Genomic DNA, 15300 nt, shown 5'->3' with positions numbered 1-15300 from the left:
GTAGAAAGTATTGCATTGTATATTGATATAAGGTGCTGTGTACAAGTGTGTATGAGAAAGGATTGCACATATTTATTGCACAGTTGGGGGATATTTAACTGTTCATAAGGTAGATGGTCTGAGGAAAGAAACTTTTCCTGTGTCTGGCTATTTTTGTGCTTGGTGATCTGAAGCCCCGACCAGGCGGTAACAGTTCGAACAGGTAGTGTGCTGGGTGCGAAATGTCCAGAGTGATTTTGCGAGCCTTTTTACTAACTCTGGAAGAGTACAGTTCTTGAAGTGTAGGAAGGGTAGTGCCAGTGATTCGTTCAGCAGTCTGGACTTTTCATTGTAGTCTACGGAGGTCGGTTTTGGCAGACGGTGATTTAAGTGCAGAGAATGGATTGGATGATAGCTGAGTAGAACTGCATGAGCAGTTCCTGTGGCAGGTTAAACTTCCTCAGCTGACGAAGGAAGTACAGTCTCTGCTGAGCATTATTCACGATAGAGTCTATGTGAATTTTACACTTCAAATCCTGAGAGATGGTGGTGCCCAGGAACCTGAATGAATCTACTGCAGCCACAGTGCTTTTCATGATGGTGAGTGGGGGGAGTGCAGGGGGTTTTCTCCTGAATTCCACTATTATCTCCACTGTTTTGAGCGTGTTCAGCTCCAGGTTGTTGTATCTTCACTATAACGCCAGCTGCTCCTTCTCCTGTCTGTATGCAGACTTGTCACCTTTCCGGATGAGGCCAATAACAGTAGTGTCGTCTGCAAACTTAATGAGTTTGATGGAGGGGTCTTTTTTGGGTGCAGTTGTTGGTGTACAGGGATAAGAGCAGTGGGGAGAGAACACATCCCTGGGGGCACCAGTGCTGATGGTGCAGCTGTCGGATGTGATTTTGCCCATTCTGACTAGCTGGTGTCTATCTGTCAGAGAGCTGGTGATCCATTGACAGACAGAGCTAGGAACAGAGAGCTGGGTCAGTTTGTATTCGAGTGTGATGGGACAATGGTGTTAAAGGCAGAACTGGAGTCCACAAACAGAATCCTTGCATAGTTCCCTGGTTTGTCCAGATATTGTAGGGTATAATGCAGTCCCATGTTGACTCCATCATCCACAGACCGGTTTGCTCTATAGGCAAACTGTAGGGGGTCCAGCAGGGGTCCAGTGATGTCCTCCAGATATGCTAGCACCAGTCTTTTAAATGACTTCATGGCCACAGATGTTAAGGCAACAGGTCTATAGTCATTGAGTCCTGTGATCTTTGGCTTCTTCGGGATTGGGATGATAGTGGATCGCTTACAGCAGGATGGAACTTTGCGCTGTTCTAGTGATCTATTGAAGATCTGTGAGAAAATGGGAGCCAGCTGGTCAGTGCAGGTTCTCAGACAGGCTAGTGAAACACCGTCTGGGTTTGGTGCTTTCCTTTTCCTCTGTTTACTGAAGATCTGACAAACATTATCCTCACTAATCTGAAGTGCAGAGGGTGAGAGGAAGATGGCTGGAGGTGTTGATGGCTGTTTAGGGAGATGGTCCGGGCTGTGTTGATGTGGTGTTGATGGCTGTGTAGGGAGATGGTCCGGGCTGTGTTGATGTGGTTTTGATGGCTGTGGAGGGAGATGGTTCAGGCTGTGTTAATGTGGTGTTGATGGTTGTGTAGGGAGATGGTCTGGGCTGTGTTGATGTGGTTTTGATGGCTGTGTAGGGAGATGGTCCGGGCTGTGTTAATGTGGTGTTGATGGCTGTGGAGGGAGATGGTTCAGGCTGTGTTGATGTGGTGTTGATGGTTGTGTAGGGAGATGGTCTGGGCTGTGTTGATGTGGTTTTGATGGCTGTGTAGGGAGATGGTTCGGGCTGTGTTGACGTGGTGTTGATGGCTGTGTAGGGAGATGGTTCAGGCTGTGTTGATGTGGTGTTGATGGTTGTGTAGGGAGATGGTCTGGGCTGTGTTGATGTGGTTTTGATGGCTGTGTAGGGAGATGGTCCGGGCTGTGTTGATGTGGTGTTGATGGCTGTGTAGGGACATGGTTCGGGCTGTGTTGACGTAGTGTTAACGGCTGTGTAGGGAGATGGTCCGGGCAGTGTTGATGTGGTGTTGATGGCTGTGTAGGGAGATGGTCTGGGCTGTGTTGATGTGGTGTTGATGGCTGTGTAGGGACATGGTTCGGGCTGTGTTGACGTAGTGTTAACGGGCAGGTGTGAGGTCAAAGGTGTTAAATCTACAGTAGAACATATTCAGCTCGTTTGCAAGATGTTTATTGCTGTCAATGCTGGGGGATGGTGTCTTGTAATTAGTAAAACCTTTTAAGCCTCTGCACACTGATGCAGGGTTGTTAGCTGAAAACTGCTTTTTGGCATAGTTTTTTTTTTTTTTTTTAGCCACACCAATCTCCTTTGTCAATTTGTTCCTGGCCTGATTGTACAAGATCCTGTCACCCCTCCTGTAGGCATCCTCTTTGGCCTGACAAAGCTGTCTGAGTTTTGGTGTGAACCATGGTTTATCGTTGTTAAATGATAAGTAGGTCTTGGTAGGGATGCATAACTCCTCACAGAAACTGATGTATGATGTTACAGTCTCTGTGAGCTCGTCCAGGTCTATGGCTGCAGCTTCAAAAACACTCCAGTCAGTGCATTCAAAACAGGCTTGTAGGACCTGCTCTGTGCCGTTGGTCCATCTCTTAACAGTCCTTATTACTGGCTTAGTAGTTTTAAGTTTTTGGTGTAAGATGAACCAGACAGTGGTCGGAGAGTCAGAAATCAAAATCCGGTTCTTGATTAGTTGGTGTGCACTGCCGAATGTTCAACAGCTCATCCCTGGTGTAACTGATCGTGTTTTATAAACATAAAATAGGACAGACTGAGGCCCCTTTTACACTAATGCGTTTTCATTTTAAAACGCATAAGTTTTGCTATGGTTACGCAATCTGTCCACACTACGCCGGAGTTTTCGAGCGCCGAAAACGGAGCGTTTCGAAAACGCTGGAGAGGCCGTTTTCATTCTAAAACGCTGCTGCTCCATCTTAGTGTGGATGGGGAAAACGGAGACATCTGAAACGAAGGCAGGGCTGCTGAGATTCGCCTATCTGATTGGGGCTTTTCCTCAATATTAAGTAGCTTACACACACAGTTCAGTCTCGTATCCTCTCCCTGTAAGTTCAGACTTCGCTAGTTTGATATGGAAAACAGACCCTCAAGGACATGTCCGGTAAATCTTCAAAGGGAACAGTGTACTTTATAACCTTATTCACATCATCCTGGCTACGTTGTTTCACTTTCTCAACAATAAAATGAAAACATGATTTAAGGAACTGCTATTTGCATTTTGATATTAAAAACTTAACAGATAGCAGAAATGCTGATACGTCGTGCTGCATCTTCACTGTACGCACAATCATAATAAAACAGAGCCTATATAACATCACTGCCTCCTTTCATTTTCATTGAAAATACGAAACGTATCCTCTGCTTTGTTAAATGTCAGTTTTAATAATCAATAATAGCCACTATGAAAGTATAACGCACAATAAGTTTATACATTATAGGAAATAAAGGCAAGCAATCAGTCAATATACAGAATGTGTGTGGTTACAATAACTAGTCTTTGCGCTCAGCCAAAACATGTTACCTGTAAACAAGTAATCATTTCAAAAGACCAAAGTCGGGGAATATGTCGTTAGATATAGACAACAAGATTAATTAAATATCATGTTTAACTAATATAGTGAGATTAGATGCTTGATGAGCAGTCCAACCAGCACAGCTCTCATCTGGGTAGAAATGCTGCAGCGCTTGCCCAAGAGTGTGTGTGTGGTCACGTGATGTGCGTTTTCAGCGTTTTAGTGTTGATGGAGAGCAGTTCAGAAACGCTGGGTAAAACGCTAGTGGACGCGGATCGTTTTCATTCTAAAACGCCATTTTAAAACTGAAACGCACTAGTGTAAACGGGGCCTGAAAAAACTGTGCAAACACTGCAAAGCTTCACACAGAGGCGGCCATCCACGCCACCATGTTTCTGAGTACAAATATCTGATTTGTCAATAAGCATAGAAAAGCAAAGCTAATGTTTTTATATTATGCCTTTCTGCAGTCAGAATGGACTGTCTGCTAAGAAATGTTAACTTTTGATTATTCACAAAATAGATAAGACTAAGCTTGTTACTTAATTATTTTTTATAATAAATGCTGGTGTACAAGAATTAGTACAATATTGAGAGATTGATATTTGTTTGTTTGTAATACGCGCATGCGTCTTTAACACTACATTTAAGGTCAGTCTCTATAACAGTAAACTTTTATAACTTTATGTTTATAATGCACAATTTTGACTTTATAACTCGCAAACCAGACTTCATTAATCACAAACCTTACTTTATATATCACAAACCTGACTTTATAGCTTATAATTCTGACTTTATAACTCACAATACTGACTTTATAACTCACAATTCTGACTTTATAACTCACAATTCTGACTTTATAACTCACAATCCTGCCTTTATAACTCACAATCCTGACTTTATAAATCACAATTCTGACTTTATGACTCACAAACCAGACTTTACAAATCACAATTCTGACTTTATAAATAACAAACCTGACTTTTTAACTCACAACCCATGACTTTATAACTCACAAACCTGACTTTATAAATCACAATTCTAATTTTATAACTCTGAATTTTTCATGCAATTGTGGGTTTATATCACAAAATTATCACTTTATTTCTCAGAATTATAACATAAATTCAGAATTATATTATCTCCAAATTCTGACAAGTTTCACACAAGTTTATATCTCAGAATTGCAGAGTTCAAATTCTGTGACTTTATTTCTCACAATTTTGACTTATAACTTGCAAATTTGAGTTTACATCATACAATTCTAGAGGCGGGAACTGGCTTCCATAGAAGTTCCATGACACATAAAGTGTTATTCAAAGTGTTGATATAAATTAACTAAAACAGGGAGAGAAGGGTAGAGCATATTGAGTGGCTGTTCTTTTTTTTTTTTTTTTTTAAATAGCCGTAGTTTTTTATGCAGAGTCATTGAGTTTGGTAAAATGGTACATTCCAGCTCATGGTGTTATATTCGTTTAGTTGGTCTAACCTTTTCATCTTCAAATCCACAAACTGGCATTCAAATATTCCTCTAATTTGTTAGCAGTGATCCAATTAATTCCAAAGTTTCCAGAAAACAGGGAAACACCAAAAACACTTTAATATGTTTTGTGTTTTATTAGACTGCACAAAGCAGCATTATAGCATAATATTCAAATGTATTTAGTATGAAAAAATCTGCTTTTCCATGTGATCACAACTAGAAGAACTTGAAGCGATGGACTCTGGCATAATACAAACTCCGCTGCTTTTGTGAGCATTGCGCTTGTCTCCCATCAGCATTAGCTTCAGGGGTCTCGTTACTTCGCTTCATTCTACCATGGTAATAAGTTTTAAATACCTTAGCTCATCAATGGACTTAACATCTGCAGAAAGTCTTGTAGAATGAAATTAAGACAACAACTCCCATGATTCCAAACTCAGCCACAGTGTAATTAAAATACACCTTTGTTTGTTGTGAATATGCGCCTTCTAGAGACTAAAATTACAAACTCTGTATTCATTCATGGCTTGATCTTTTTTATATATTTTTCTAGAGTATTCATAAGGGCATTAACAGCAATTCTATTTGAATATTTCTCCAGTTTAACTTGAGCTTCAGAACATATCACTTACGTAGGTCTTGGGTTTCCTTTGGCTTCACACTTGAATATGTATCGCTCATCATATGGTAGGGCGATGATAGTGCCTGAGGTCTGAGCGGTGATGGTGGGCAGCTGCTCCACTGCAGGAAACAGATCACAACATAAAAGTGCTATTGAGGTGGTCATTTCTGGAAGAGTTTACTGTATAATGACATGTAATTCTCCTTAATAACATCCTTAGCCCCAAGTTGAATTTGCATTGATAAGAACGAACAGCTGAGAGTAATTTAACTGTCCTGACACTTACCGTGAGGAGGGAAATAAAGACCAAAGGTGGTGGAGAAGAAGGCCGACAGGAGCCCAACACTGAGACTCCTGAGCCCCCTCATCCCAGCCAGAGAAAGATGAAGGATATGCTCAAAACACTCGTACTTTTCGTCAGGAGCTTCTTACTGACTCCTTCAAGAGAAAGATCTAAAAAAAATTATAATAAAACAGGACAAGTGTAAGAACAGACTGCAATTGTAATAAATCCTTCTACTGTGAAGCTAATGGGGGATTTCAACAATTGTTTACTTTGAATTAGTATAGCTGTTTTAAAACATTTTGGATTTATTGCAGGTGAGAAGACTAGACAATTTCTTTTTTTTTTTTTACCTCAAACAAGAATGAAATTATATTGATCCAGTCAGTCTGCTGTAAAATTCAGTAAATCTGAATCAGTATTAATTTGTTAAAAATATAATTTGAAATGTTATATACATTGAAATTTTCTCTCTTTTATGATGAAAATTTGTGAAGTTTTACAAACTAATTTTGAGAGGAGCACATGATATAATTGACTGTCCATAATCAGCAATAATCCAATCAGATTGAATCAAGCTTACAATAAATAGACCGATTTCAATCTACTACCTTATCTTCATTTTGGAAGAATCCCCCCTTCCATCCCATCCCCTTTTCTTTCCTTTACCAGCGGGAGCTCTCGAGACCTGGTCTCGGGCCCCCTTATATGCTTATTAAGCAGGCGGGAGCCTTGGCCTGAACTTTTACTGTAAAACAAACATAATAAGTGATGGTTGTATTTAGGACTGCACGAATAATCGAAAAAAGGTTTCAATCTGGATTTGACCCTACACACAATGTTAATTCAGCATTCCAACGATTATAATTATATTTTATATTATATTTTTATATTCAATTATATTTTCAAGGTCATGGACACCTTCAAATGGCGTTAAAAGTGTCACATACTGTATTTATAAGGTATAATTCACCCAGAAATGTAATTTCTGTCTAAATATAATGTTGTATTTGCGGCCACAAAATCACACGTGAGCTCACCGCGAGCTGTTTGTTTACTTCCGAGAATGTACGCGTGCATGCCAATGACGCCTTCTTTAGTAAATAGAGCTTGCATAGGCTTTGAATAACAGGTAATAAAGCTGTAAATAATGTTCAGTTTGTTGCACAGAGTGATCGTTTGAGAGCAGACCTAAAAGAAAGATTTGATGTGTGTGCTTTTTTTTTCTAAGAGTGACGGCAGCCATGAGCTGCACTTGGAAGTGATAGTGATGCCGGTGCGCACATCATTTGAATGACCATATCACATTTTACAGTTATGATTATGACAAGCGTTTGATATGTTTTTTTTTTCTTTTATAGCAAACACATGTGCATGAAAGTAAATGTTTACTTTGTCAGTATAACTACTCTGGCCTATATAATGTTGAATATACCACAAGAGGGAATCTGATAATGACAAATGTCTCATTTTATCAGTAAAAACAAAAGGTCTAATAATGTTGTCAATGAAAAATGACAAGCATATATCACAAACATAATAATTAAACTTTATAATTATGAATAGTTTTATTCTGATGTCATCATTTGACTGTGAATTAACAACTAGGACATATTGAAAGTCTGTTCAAATCCACCATAATGACTGTACAAAATTTAGCATTTTAAGCAACAGTATACCCACACATAGGCCTAATATTATTATTGTTGTTTTACCATTCGTTAGAGAGTTAACAATATTAATAGGCTACTAATATTAACCTTTATTTTACATCTACAGAATCGTGAGAAAATCGTGATCTTGATTTTAAGCAAAAAAAATCATGATTCACATTTTAGCCAGAATCGAGCAGCCCTAGTTATAATCATGTGCAAAAAATAAAAAATAAATAAATAAATAAATAAATAAATAAATAAAAATAAAAATAAAAAAAAACAAACGTTGATAATAAAATAGACTGAGGGGGAAAACTTGCCCAATCTCGCAAGGAAACAAAAAATATTTAATGCTGGGTTTTTTTTTTGTTTTTTTTTTTAGAAAAGTGCCTAATTCATACACATTCTTATGATTTAATTTGTATGTAAACAATGTGTCGCTTTAAAACCTTTTTTTTTTAAATGATACATTCCTTCAAACCCCATCCCTCATCAAGAGATGAGCAAATTACACTACTTGTACACATATTTTTGTTCAAATTAATACAAATAACCACAAATAATCAAAAAGTTACGACCTGCTGTGAAAATGCATTGAAAAAAATCACATATTTATTATTATTATTATCATTATTATTATTATTATTATTATTATTATTATTATTATTTTTATTATTAATAATAATATTATTATATTTTAATATAACCTAAAATACCTAAAATTTGACCCTCTTGATGAACTTTTGGATCAAGTTGAGAGTTTAGGTTTTGAAACAGTAACTGAGTCATTCATTCAAATATGTTTATCATTTAATAAAGAACTCAATGACTAAGAAAGTAACTTGCTACTGTACTACCCTTTTTAGTAGAGCTGCACAAAGTTGAAAAAATCGGACATTCAGATATTTTGTATTTATACAATATATATTGCGATTTATCTACAATTTTTTTCTCTTAAAAGCTCTAAATGTACAGAATGTATTAATTTTAGACTGGCTGGTATAATAATGTTAAGGAGTGAATCGTGCATTTTTTTTTATAAACAATGGGTTTTTAGTTTTCTATTTTAACACATTTTCTTTTAGTTTTTAGTAATCTATTCAGTTTTCAGGTACATACATTAAATAATCAAATGTGTTATCAGGGGTCACCACAGCAGCATGAACTGCAGACTATTTCTGAATATTTTTTATGCATGCCCTTCCAGCTGTAACCTGGTATTGGGAAACACACTCATTCCCACACAGCCTCATACACTACAGCCAATTTTTTTTTTCCCAGTTCACTTATACTGCATGTCTTTGGACTGTGGGGGAACCAGAGCCCCTGCAGGAAACACACACCAACATGGGGAGAACATACAAACTCCACACAGCACTCAAACCAACGACCTTTTTACGGTGAGGCAACAGTGCTAACCACTGAGCCACGTGCCACTCTTTTTGTATCATTTCACATTTAAATTGTTATTTGAAAGTAATTTTCACTGCGTTGCTTTTTAAGCAACTGTAATTTTTAAAATAAATTAATTCACATGCAAATAAATCTAAAACATCTGTGTTCTGTATATACTGTACAATATGACACTTTGATCTAGTAAACCATTTTTTTCACTGTATTAAATTATTACTTTGCACAGATTATAAATATATTTGAGATTCATCTGTTAGTAATGGTTCAAGACCACGAGCACAAAAACAACAACAAGTTTCGAAGATTTAAAGATATAAATATATGCATGATATATACTCAAGTATTCATTCATCATATGAAACTGATGTAAAGTTCAAAATGACATCAACTTGGTTAACATGGACAGCATGAACTTATCAGCATGTGCGATCAAAAAACCACAAAGGTTGCAAGTCTGCAATGAAAGTCACAAACTGAGAAAAGAAGTTGACGTTGTTTATTTCGCTGACTCGTGTGCGTTGTTTGCCTTCACGCCTCCATGAAGGCTGATGAACCATAAGCTCGCGCGCGCCGCAGGCTCATTCCACACATAATCGTTCACATTCACAGGATGCACAGAGTCAAGCCGCCTCCACAAATTACCAGCATCAACCTCAGATTAACTCTGCTTATCCAGAAGTGGCCAGAGGTGATGGATTCTCTCACTCTTGCTCCTGGCTCATCATTTGGAGGCTGGGTAGTTTAGTCTTCCCTTAGTCTTCTATAAGAGCCATCAAAACATTGGATGGACTCAAGGAATCGGCAGTGATGCCCTAAGATTTTACAAAAGTGAAAAATCTGTTCTGTATAAAAGTTCATATAGGGTCAAATGAGACTGTAAAGTTTGTCGTCAATATGAAAGGGAATTATAACAGACGCTTAGTATGAAGAGTTCAAACGTAAGACCTCTCTCAAAAGTGCCATCTGAAATTTTCTTCTAAAGTGAGCTTTTTTTTCTCAGCTTCCTGAGTTTGCATTCAGATATTTCCCTTTAGAGGCAATGAAAAGAAGCTATTCATTAGACATCACCATAAAAGTGAAATTACTAAAGCTACGTACAGGAGCCTGAAAAAATAAAATAAAATTTAGACAAACATTTTAGATGGCTCTTGGAGGCTTTTCTATAAGAACTCCTCTAGGTCACAACAGTTAAATACACTCGCAAAGTGCATGTTTATATAGAAAAATATGTAAACACATGCAGTGCCAACAGGTGAAACATGAAAAGGTTTTATAAACTTGAATGTGGGGCGTCACAGTGGTGCCTCACATCAAGAGGGTCGCTGGTTCGAGCCTCTACTGGGTCAGTTGACATTACTGTGTGGAGTTTGCATGTTCTCCCCGCGTTCGTGTGGGTTTCCTCCGGGTGCTCTGGTTTCCCCCATAAGTCTAAAGACATGCAGTACAGGTGAATTGGGTAGGCTAAATTGACCGAAGTGTATGTGTGTGAATGAGTGTGTATGGATGTTTCTCAGTGATGGGTTGCAGCTGGAAGGGCATCCGCTGTGTAAAAAATATTCTGGATAAGTTGGTGGTTTATTCCGCTGTGGCCACCCCAGATTAATAAAGTGACTAAGCTAAAAAAAATGATTGAAACTTGAACATTATAAATTTTATAGAGAGCTTGTAACAAGTATGACACTTAAAGGTGCAGTAGTGATTGTCTTCTGAAACATTATTTGTTGTGCTGGTTGAAAGTCTCTTCACAGTCCAATGGTAATGATTAAAAAAAATGATCAAGATATGTTTATATGTATTTTTATATTCTGGATAAGGCATAAAAAAAATGTCCATCCAATTAAATATTGTCGGGCCGACATCCCCTAATATTTCGATTTCTGTATATTCTCTGTATTTATTATATCTCGATATTCTCGATGAATTAAAACTTTTTAAACTCCGGAATCAATACTGGAGTTACTTTTGCAAGTAAGGGTGACACCATGGCTTAAGTATTTCTGTTAGACAGGTAATGTTCTGTTTTAAAACTATTTTAGCTTCAGGCAGAGCTGATGTAGTATGAGTTGTTACAAATGGGTTTATGCACAGAAGTGTTGTTCAGCCACTGAAATCTCCTGGTGAAAGATTGTATTTTCAGTTTCATAAGGTCCTTTTACAGCATAGATAATGTAGATTTATATTTAGTTTAACAACAAAACATCAGTAAATATGCACTATTCTGCCTAGCCTGCTTTATTGAGCTGAAGTAGCTTTTAAATTCACATTGGGTCATTTTTGAACAATGACAGCATATGACATGCTCCCTACATTGTTTTCCATGCTACTCTGAATATCCACTCTGAAATAGCATGTAAGTATGGCTTAGTAATAAGTGAAATTCCTGCACACTGCCGGGCCAACCACTACATAATCTGCTAACTTGCGAATGACATGAACTAGTGGGTTGTTAGCTGTCGTGTCGCAATGGGCGCGTTCGCGATTTCAGGAGGCTTGGCTTTAAAACACAGTCCGCCCCTGCCGTCCAAAACTAATATGTTAACCGATTAGATCACCTACTGCAACTTTAAGGGCCCTATCATATACCCGGCGCCGTGTGGCGCAAGGCGTGGCGCAGTAGTCTTTTGGTAGTTTCAGCTTGGCGCAAGAGTCGTTTTGAGGCGTTGCGCTACGCTGTTTAAATAGCAAATGCATTGGCGCTCATTTTTGCGCCCATAGGTGTTCTGGTCTAAAAAGGAAGGCGTTCTGAGGCGGACCGCTGGCGCATTGCTATTTTTAGAATCTATAATAGATTTTTTATTAGACCAAAACAAACCCGGTCTAAACTCCGGCGCTTACACACTGCTTAATACGCACAAGAGAGCAATAGGCAAATATCTTTACATATGAAAAAATGTAAATATTAAGGATATATATATAGTATATAATACGAATAGATATAGGATATAAATATAAAGGATTAAAATATTACAAAACATATTATTTTCTAGCCTACATAAACATGAAAAACCACTGCTTTTATGTCTTCTTCATCTCGGGAGGCTTTTTCAGTTCATTCAAAACAATTTGCTTTTTTATAATATTATTATTATTAGCAATATTATTTATTTTATCCATATTTATATTTGTTTTATTAAAATTAAGCTTAGATTTGCCCACCTGTCAGGTTTTAAACCATATGGGGCACAGCATGTGTTTTAGGATATAACTCAGGTTTTTGAGCACATTTTGTTATTATTATTCATTTATTCGTTTGCTGGAAATTAGAACTGAATTTAGAAATAGTTTTGAAACGAATATTTGCGCTTAACAAACAAAAGTATTTATTTATAGACTAATTGATGTCTGTGTGTAAAGGTTTCCCTATCCAAGAGCGAAAATGAAAGTGATCCATTATCTCTCATTCTTACGCAGTAGATGCTCTGTTTAACAGTTTTCTGTTAAAAAACTGTTAACTGTTAACTGTTTGCTTGTGAAATGCTCATTTTTTCCACTTAGACTTACTTTGCGTCCTGTAAATAGCGAATGCGCTCTTGGCGCGACGCAGCTGACTCTTAAAGGGAATGGGAGATGAGATTCTAATTGGTTTATTCTCAAAACACACCTATAACTCATTAAGAAAATAAACTCAACCCTTTTAGAACATGCGCCGCAGCGCAAGGCAGCTTTCCCGTCCTTAAATTAGCAAAAATGCGTCCTGACATGCCCTGAAAGCGTTTGCGCCATGCGTTTTGCGCTCTGCGCATGGACCGTCAAAATAGAGCCCTAAATTTAACAAAATAACACTGGCTATTTTGTGCAATTTTTTTATTATTTTTAACTCATTTGTTAATTTATCTGTTTATTTATAAGGGTTTATCACTAATTGTGATAAATAGAAGAATAGTGTTTTGGGTAAAACATTATGTAAATTACGCGGCACGGTGCCTCAGTGGTTAGCACTGTCAGTCAGCTGGCGTTTCTGTGTAGAGTTTGCATGTTCTCCTTGTGTTCCTGTGGGTTTTCCAAAAAGCCCAAAGACGTGGTATAGGAGAATTAGGTGAACAAAAGTGGCTGTAGTGTATCAATGCATGTGTAAATGTCAGGGTGTATGGGTGTTTCCCAATACTGGGTTGCAGCTGGAGGGGCATATGCAAGAATAGGTGGTGTTTCATTTCGCTGTGGTGACCTCTGATATATCAGAGAGTAAGCCGAAATGAAAAATAAATGAATTAATTATGTACATTTTTAAAATTATTTTTAACGAGACTGTATTTATTGTGAAATATATATGAAATAAATTGTGTTTTATATTTGAATATGTTTTGAAATATTCATTGCATGTCAAAGCTGAATTTTCAATATCAATAATCCAGTCTTCTATCATTGAGAATTCTTATACACTCTCAGAAATAAAGGGACACGAGTTGTCACTGGGGTGGTACCTTTTCGAAAGGTACACATTTGTACTTAAAGGGTCCATATTGGTACCTCAAATGTATATATTAGTACCTAATAAAATTAATAGGAACACTATCATACTAATATGTACCCTTGAGGTATTAATATGAACCTTTTAGGTACAAATTTGTACCTTTTGAAAAGATACCACCCTAGTGACATCTGGTGTACCTTTATTTCTGAGAGTGTAGGGTGTTTTGTTGCTCAAATATATCCATGTTGAAAACAGTTTTAAAACCCAGATTAATTATTTTTCAGTATTGTTTTTGTTACATTTATATATATAAAACCTTTGAATGAACAGTGCTCATCCCTTTTGAGAGCCGGGATGGCAGTCATTGCTGAATTCATCCTTACTGAAAAAATTCCAAGCAGCAACTGTACAACTAATTAATATATAATAACTCGTTTTGATACTGCTCCTTCAACAGACATTTAACTGACTATAAGAAACTTTGCAAATGCATGTAAACTTACATTAACCCTAACCCACAACCTTACAGTCTACTAAAACTTAGCAGGTAGGTGCAATGTAACTTAAATTCCACAAAATGCATTAAAGGGACTATCAATATAAAGTGATATCCTTGTTTAAACTACTTATTTAAAACAAGCTAAGACAACACAATTCATGATATTTGTTTTATGACAACTTAATTGTTTTGAAATCAATACACTTAAACTTAAGTTAACTTAATTATTTTGTGTTGGGACAACAAGTATGAATTGTGTGGAACCCAGCTTTTTATAGTGTATAGTTGCTTGCATGTTTGTTAGTTTATTTCTTTGTGTATTTTTTTTTTGTTATTGTTTGTGTATTTTAACTTTGTTTATTTGTTTGTTTGCTTGCATATTTTAACTTGTTTGTATGTTTTTCTTGTTTGTGTATCTTAACGTGTTTGTTTATTTGCTTGCTTGCTTGTTTTTTGTACATTTTTATTTGTTTCTTTGCTTGCTTGTTTGTGAGTTTATTTCCTTGTACATTTTAACTTGTTTGTTTGTTTGTGTATTTTACCTTTGTTTGTTTGTTTGCTTACTTGCAAATTTTAACGCGTTTGTATGTTTTTCTTGTTTGTGTATCGTAACATGTTTGTTTATTTGCTTGCTTGCTTGTTTTTTGTACATTTTTACTTGTTTGTTTGTTTGCTTGCTTGCTTGTTTGTAAGTTTATTTACTTGTGTATTTTAACTTGTTTGTTTGTTTGTGTATTTTAACTTGTTTGTTTGTTTGTTTGTGTATTTTAACTTGTTTGTTTGCATATTTTGTATGTTTTTGCGTTTGTTTGCTTGCTTGTTTGTTTATTTTAATTTGTTTTTTTGTTTGTGTATTTTAACTATGTTGGCTTACTTGTATATTTTAACTTCTTTGTATGTTTTTTTCTTGTTTATGTATCTCAACGTGTTTGTTTGTTTGTTTATTTTAACTTGTTTCTTTGTTTGTCTATTTGAACTTTGTTTGTTTGCTTACTTGCATATTTTAGTTGTTGGAATGTTTTTTCTTGTTTGTGTATCTTAACTAGTTTGTTTGTTTGCTTGCTTGTTTTGTATGTCCAAACTTGGCTCCTGATTGTAATTTTTGCTGGATTTGTTTATTATCCTATCCATATCTAAGCAAGAACAGTTGTTCAGCTTATATCAGTTCAACTTCATATTTTTATTCTTGCAACATTTTATAACTGGGTGTATTTAAATGGTGTACTTAAATGTTGCTTATTACATATATCACTATAATTAAAGTATTTGCATCTGCAAGCACCTATATATGCACGCTTTTTATTTGAAAACACTTTAATCATAATATATCAGT

At 36.5% G+C, this 15300-nt stretch overlaps 1 protein-coding gene across 26 annotated transcripts in view; it reads right to left on the bottom strand.

Moving 5' to 3' along the window:
* chl1a (cell adhesion molecule L1-like a) overlaps positions 1–15300 on the bottom strand; it is a 163462-nt gene that overhangs the window by 68849 nt on the left and 79313 nt on the right. For 25 of the 26 annotated variants that reach the window (XR_012398374.1, XR_012398375.1, XM_073938600.1 and 22 more), the window contains exons 2-3: positions 5993–6159; positions 5717–5825 (exon numbers count right to left, since the gene is read on the bottom strand). Coding sequence is in view for 24 of the 26 variants with exons in the window: in XM_073938600.1 (XP_073794701.1) it covers positions 5717–5825; positions 5993–6074 (191 nt within the window). In the remaining 2 variants the exon portion in view is untranslated. Of the gene's footprint in view, positions 1–5716; positions 5826–5992; positions 6160–15300 lie in introns of those variants that run through there. The other variant, NM_001163106.2, reaches the window with a different exon arrangement.

Source organism: Danio rerio, chromosome 23, assembly GCF_049306965.1.
Source record: "Danio rerio strain Tuebingen ecotype United States chromosome 23, GRCz12tu, whole genome shotgun sequence".
Lineage (NCBI taxonomy): Eukaryota > Metazoa > Chordata > Actinopteri > Cypriniformes > Danionidae > Danio > Danio rerio.
The sequence above is the reverse complement of the archived record's forward strand: the minus strand, read 5'-3'. Positions and strand labels throughout refer to the sequence as shown.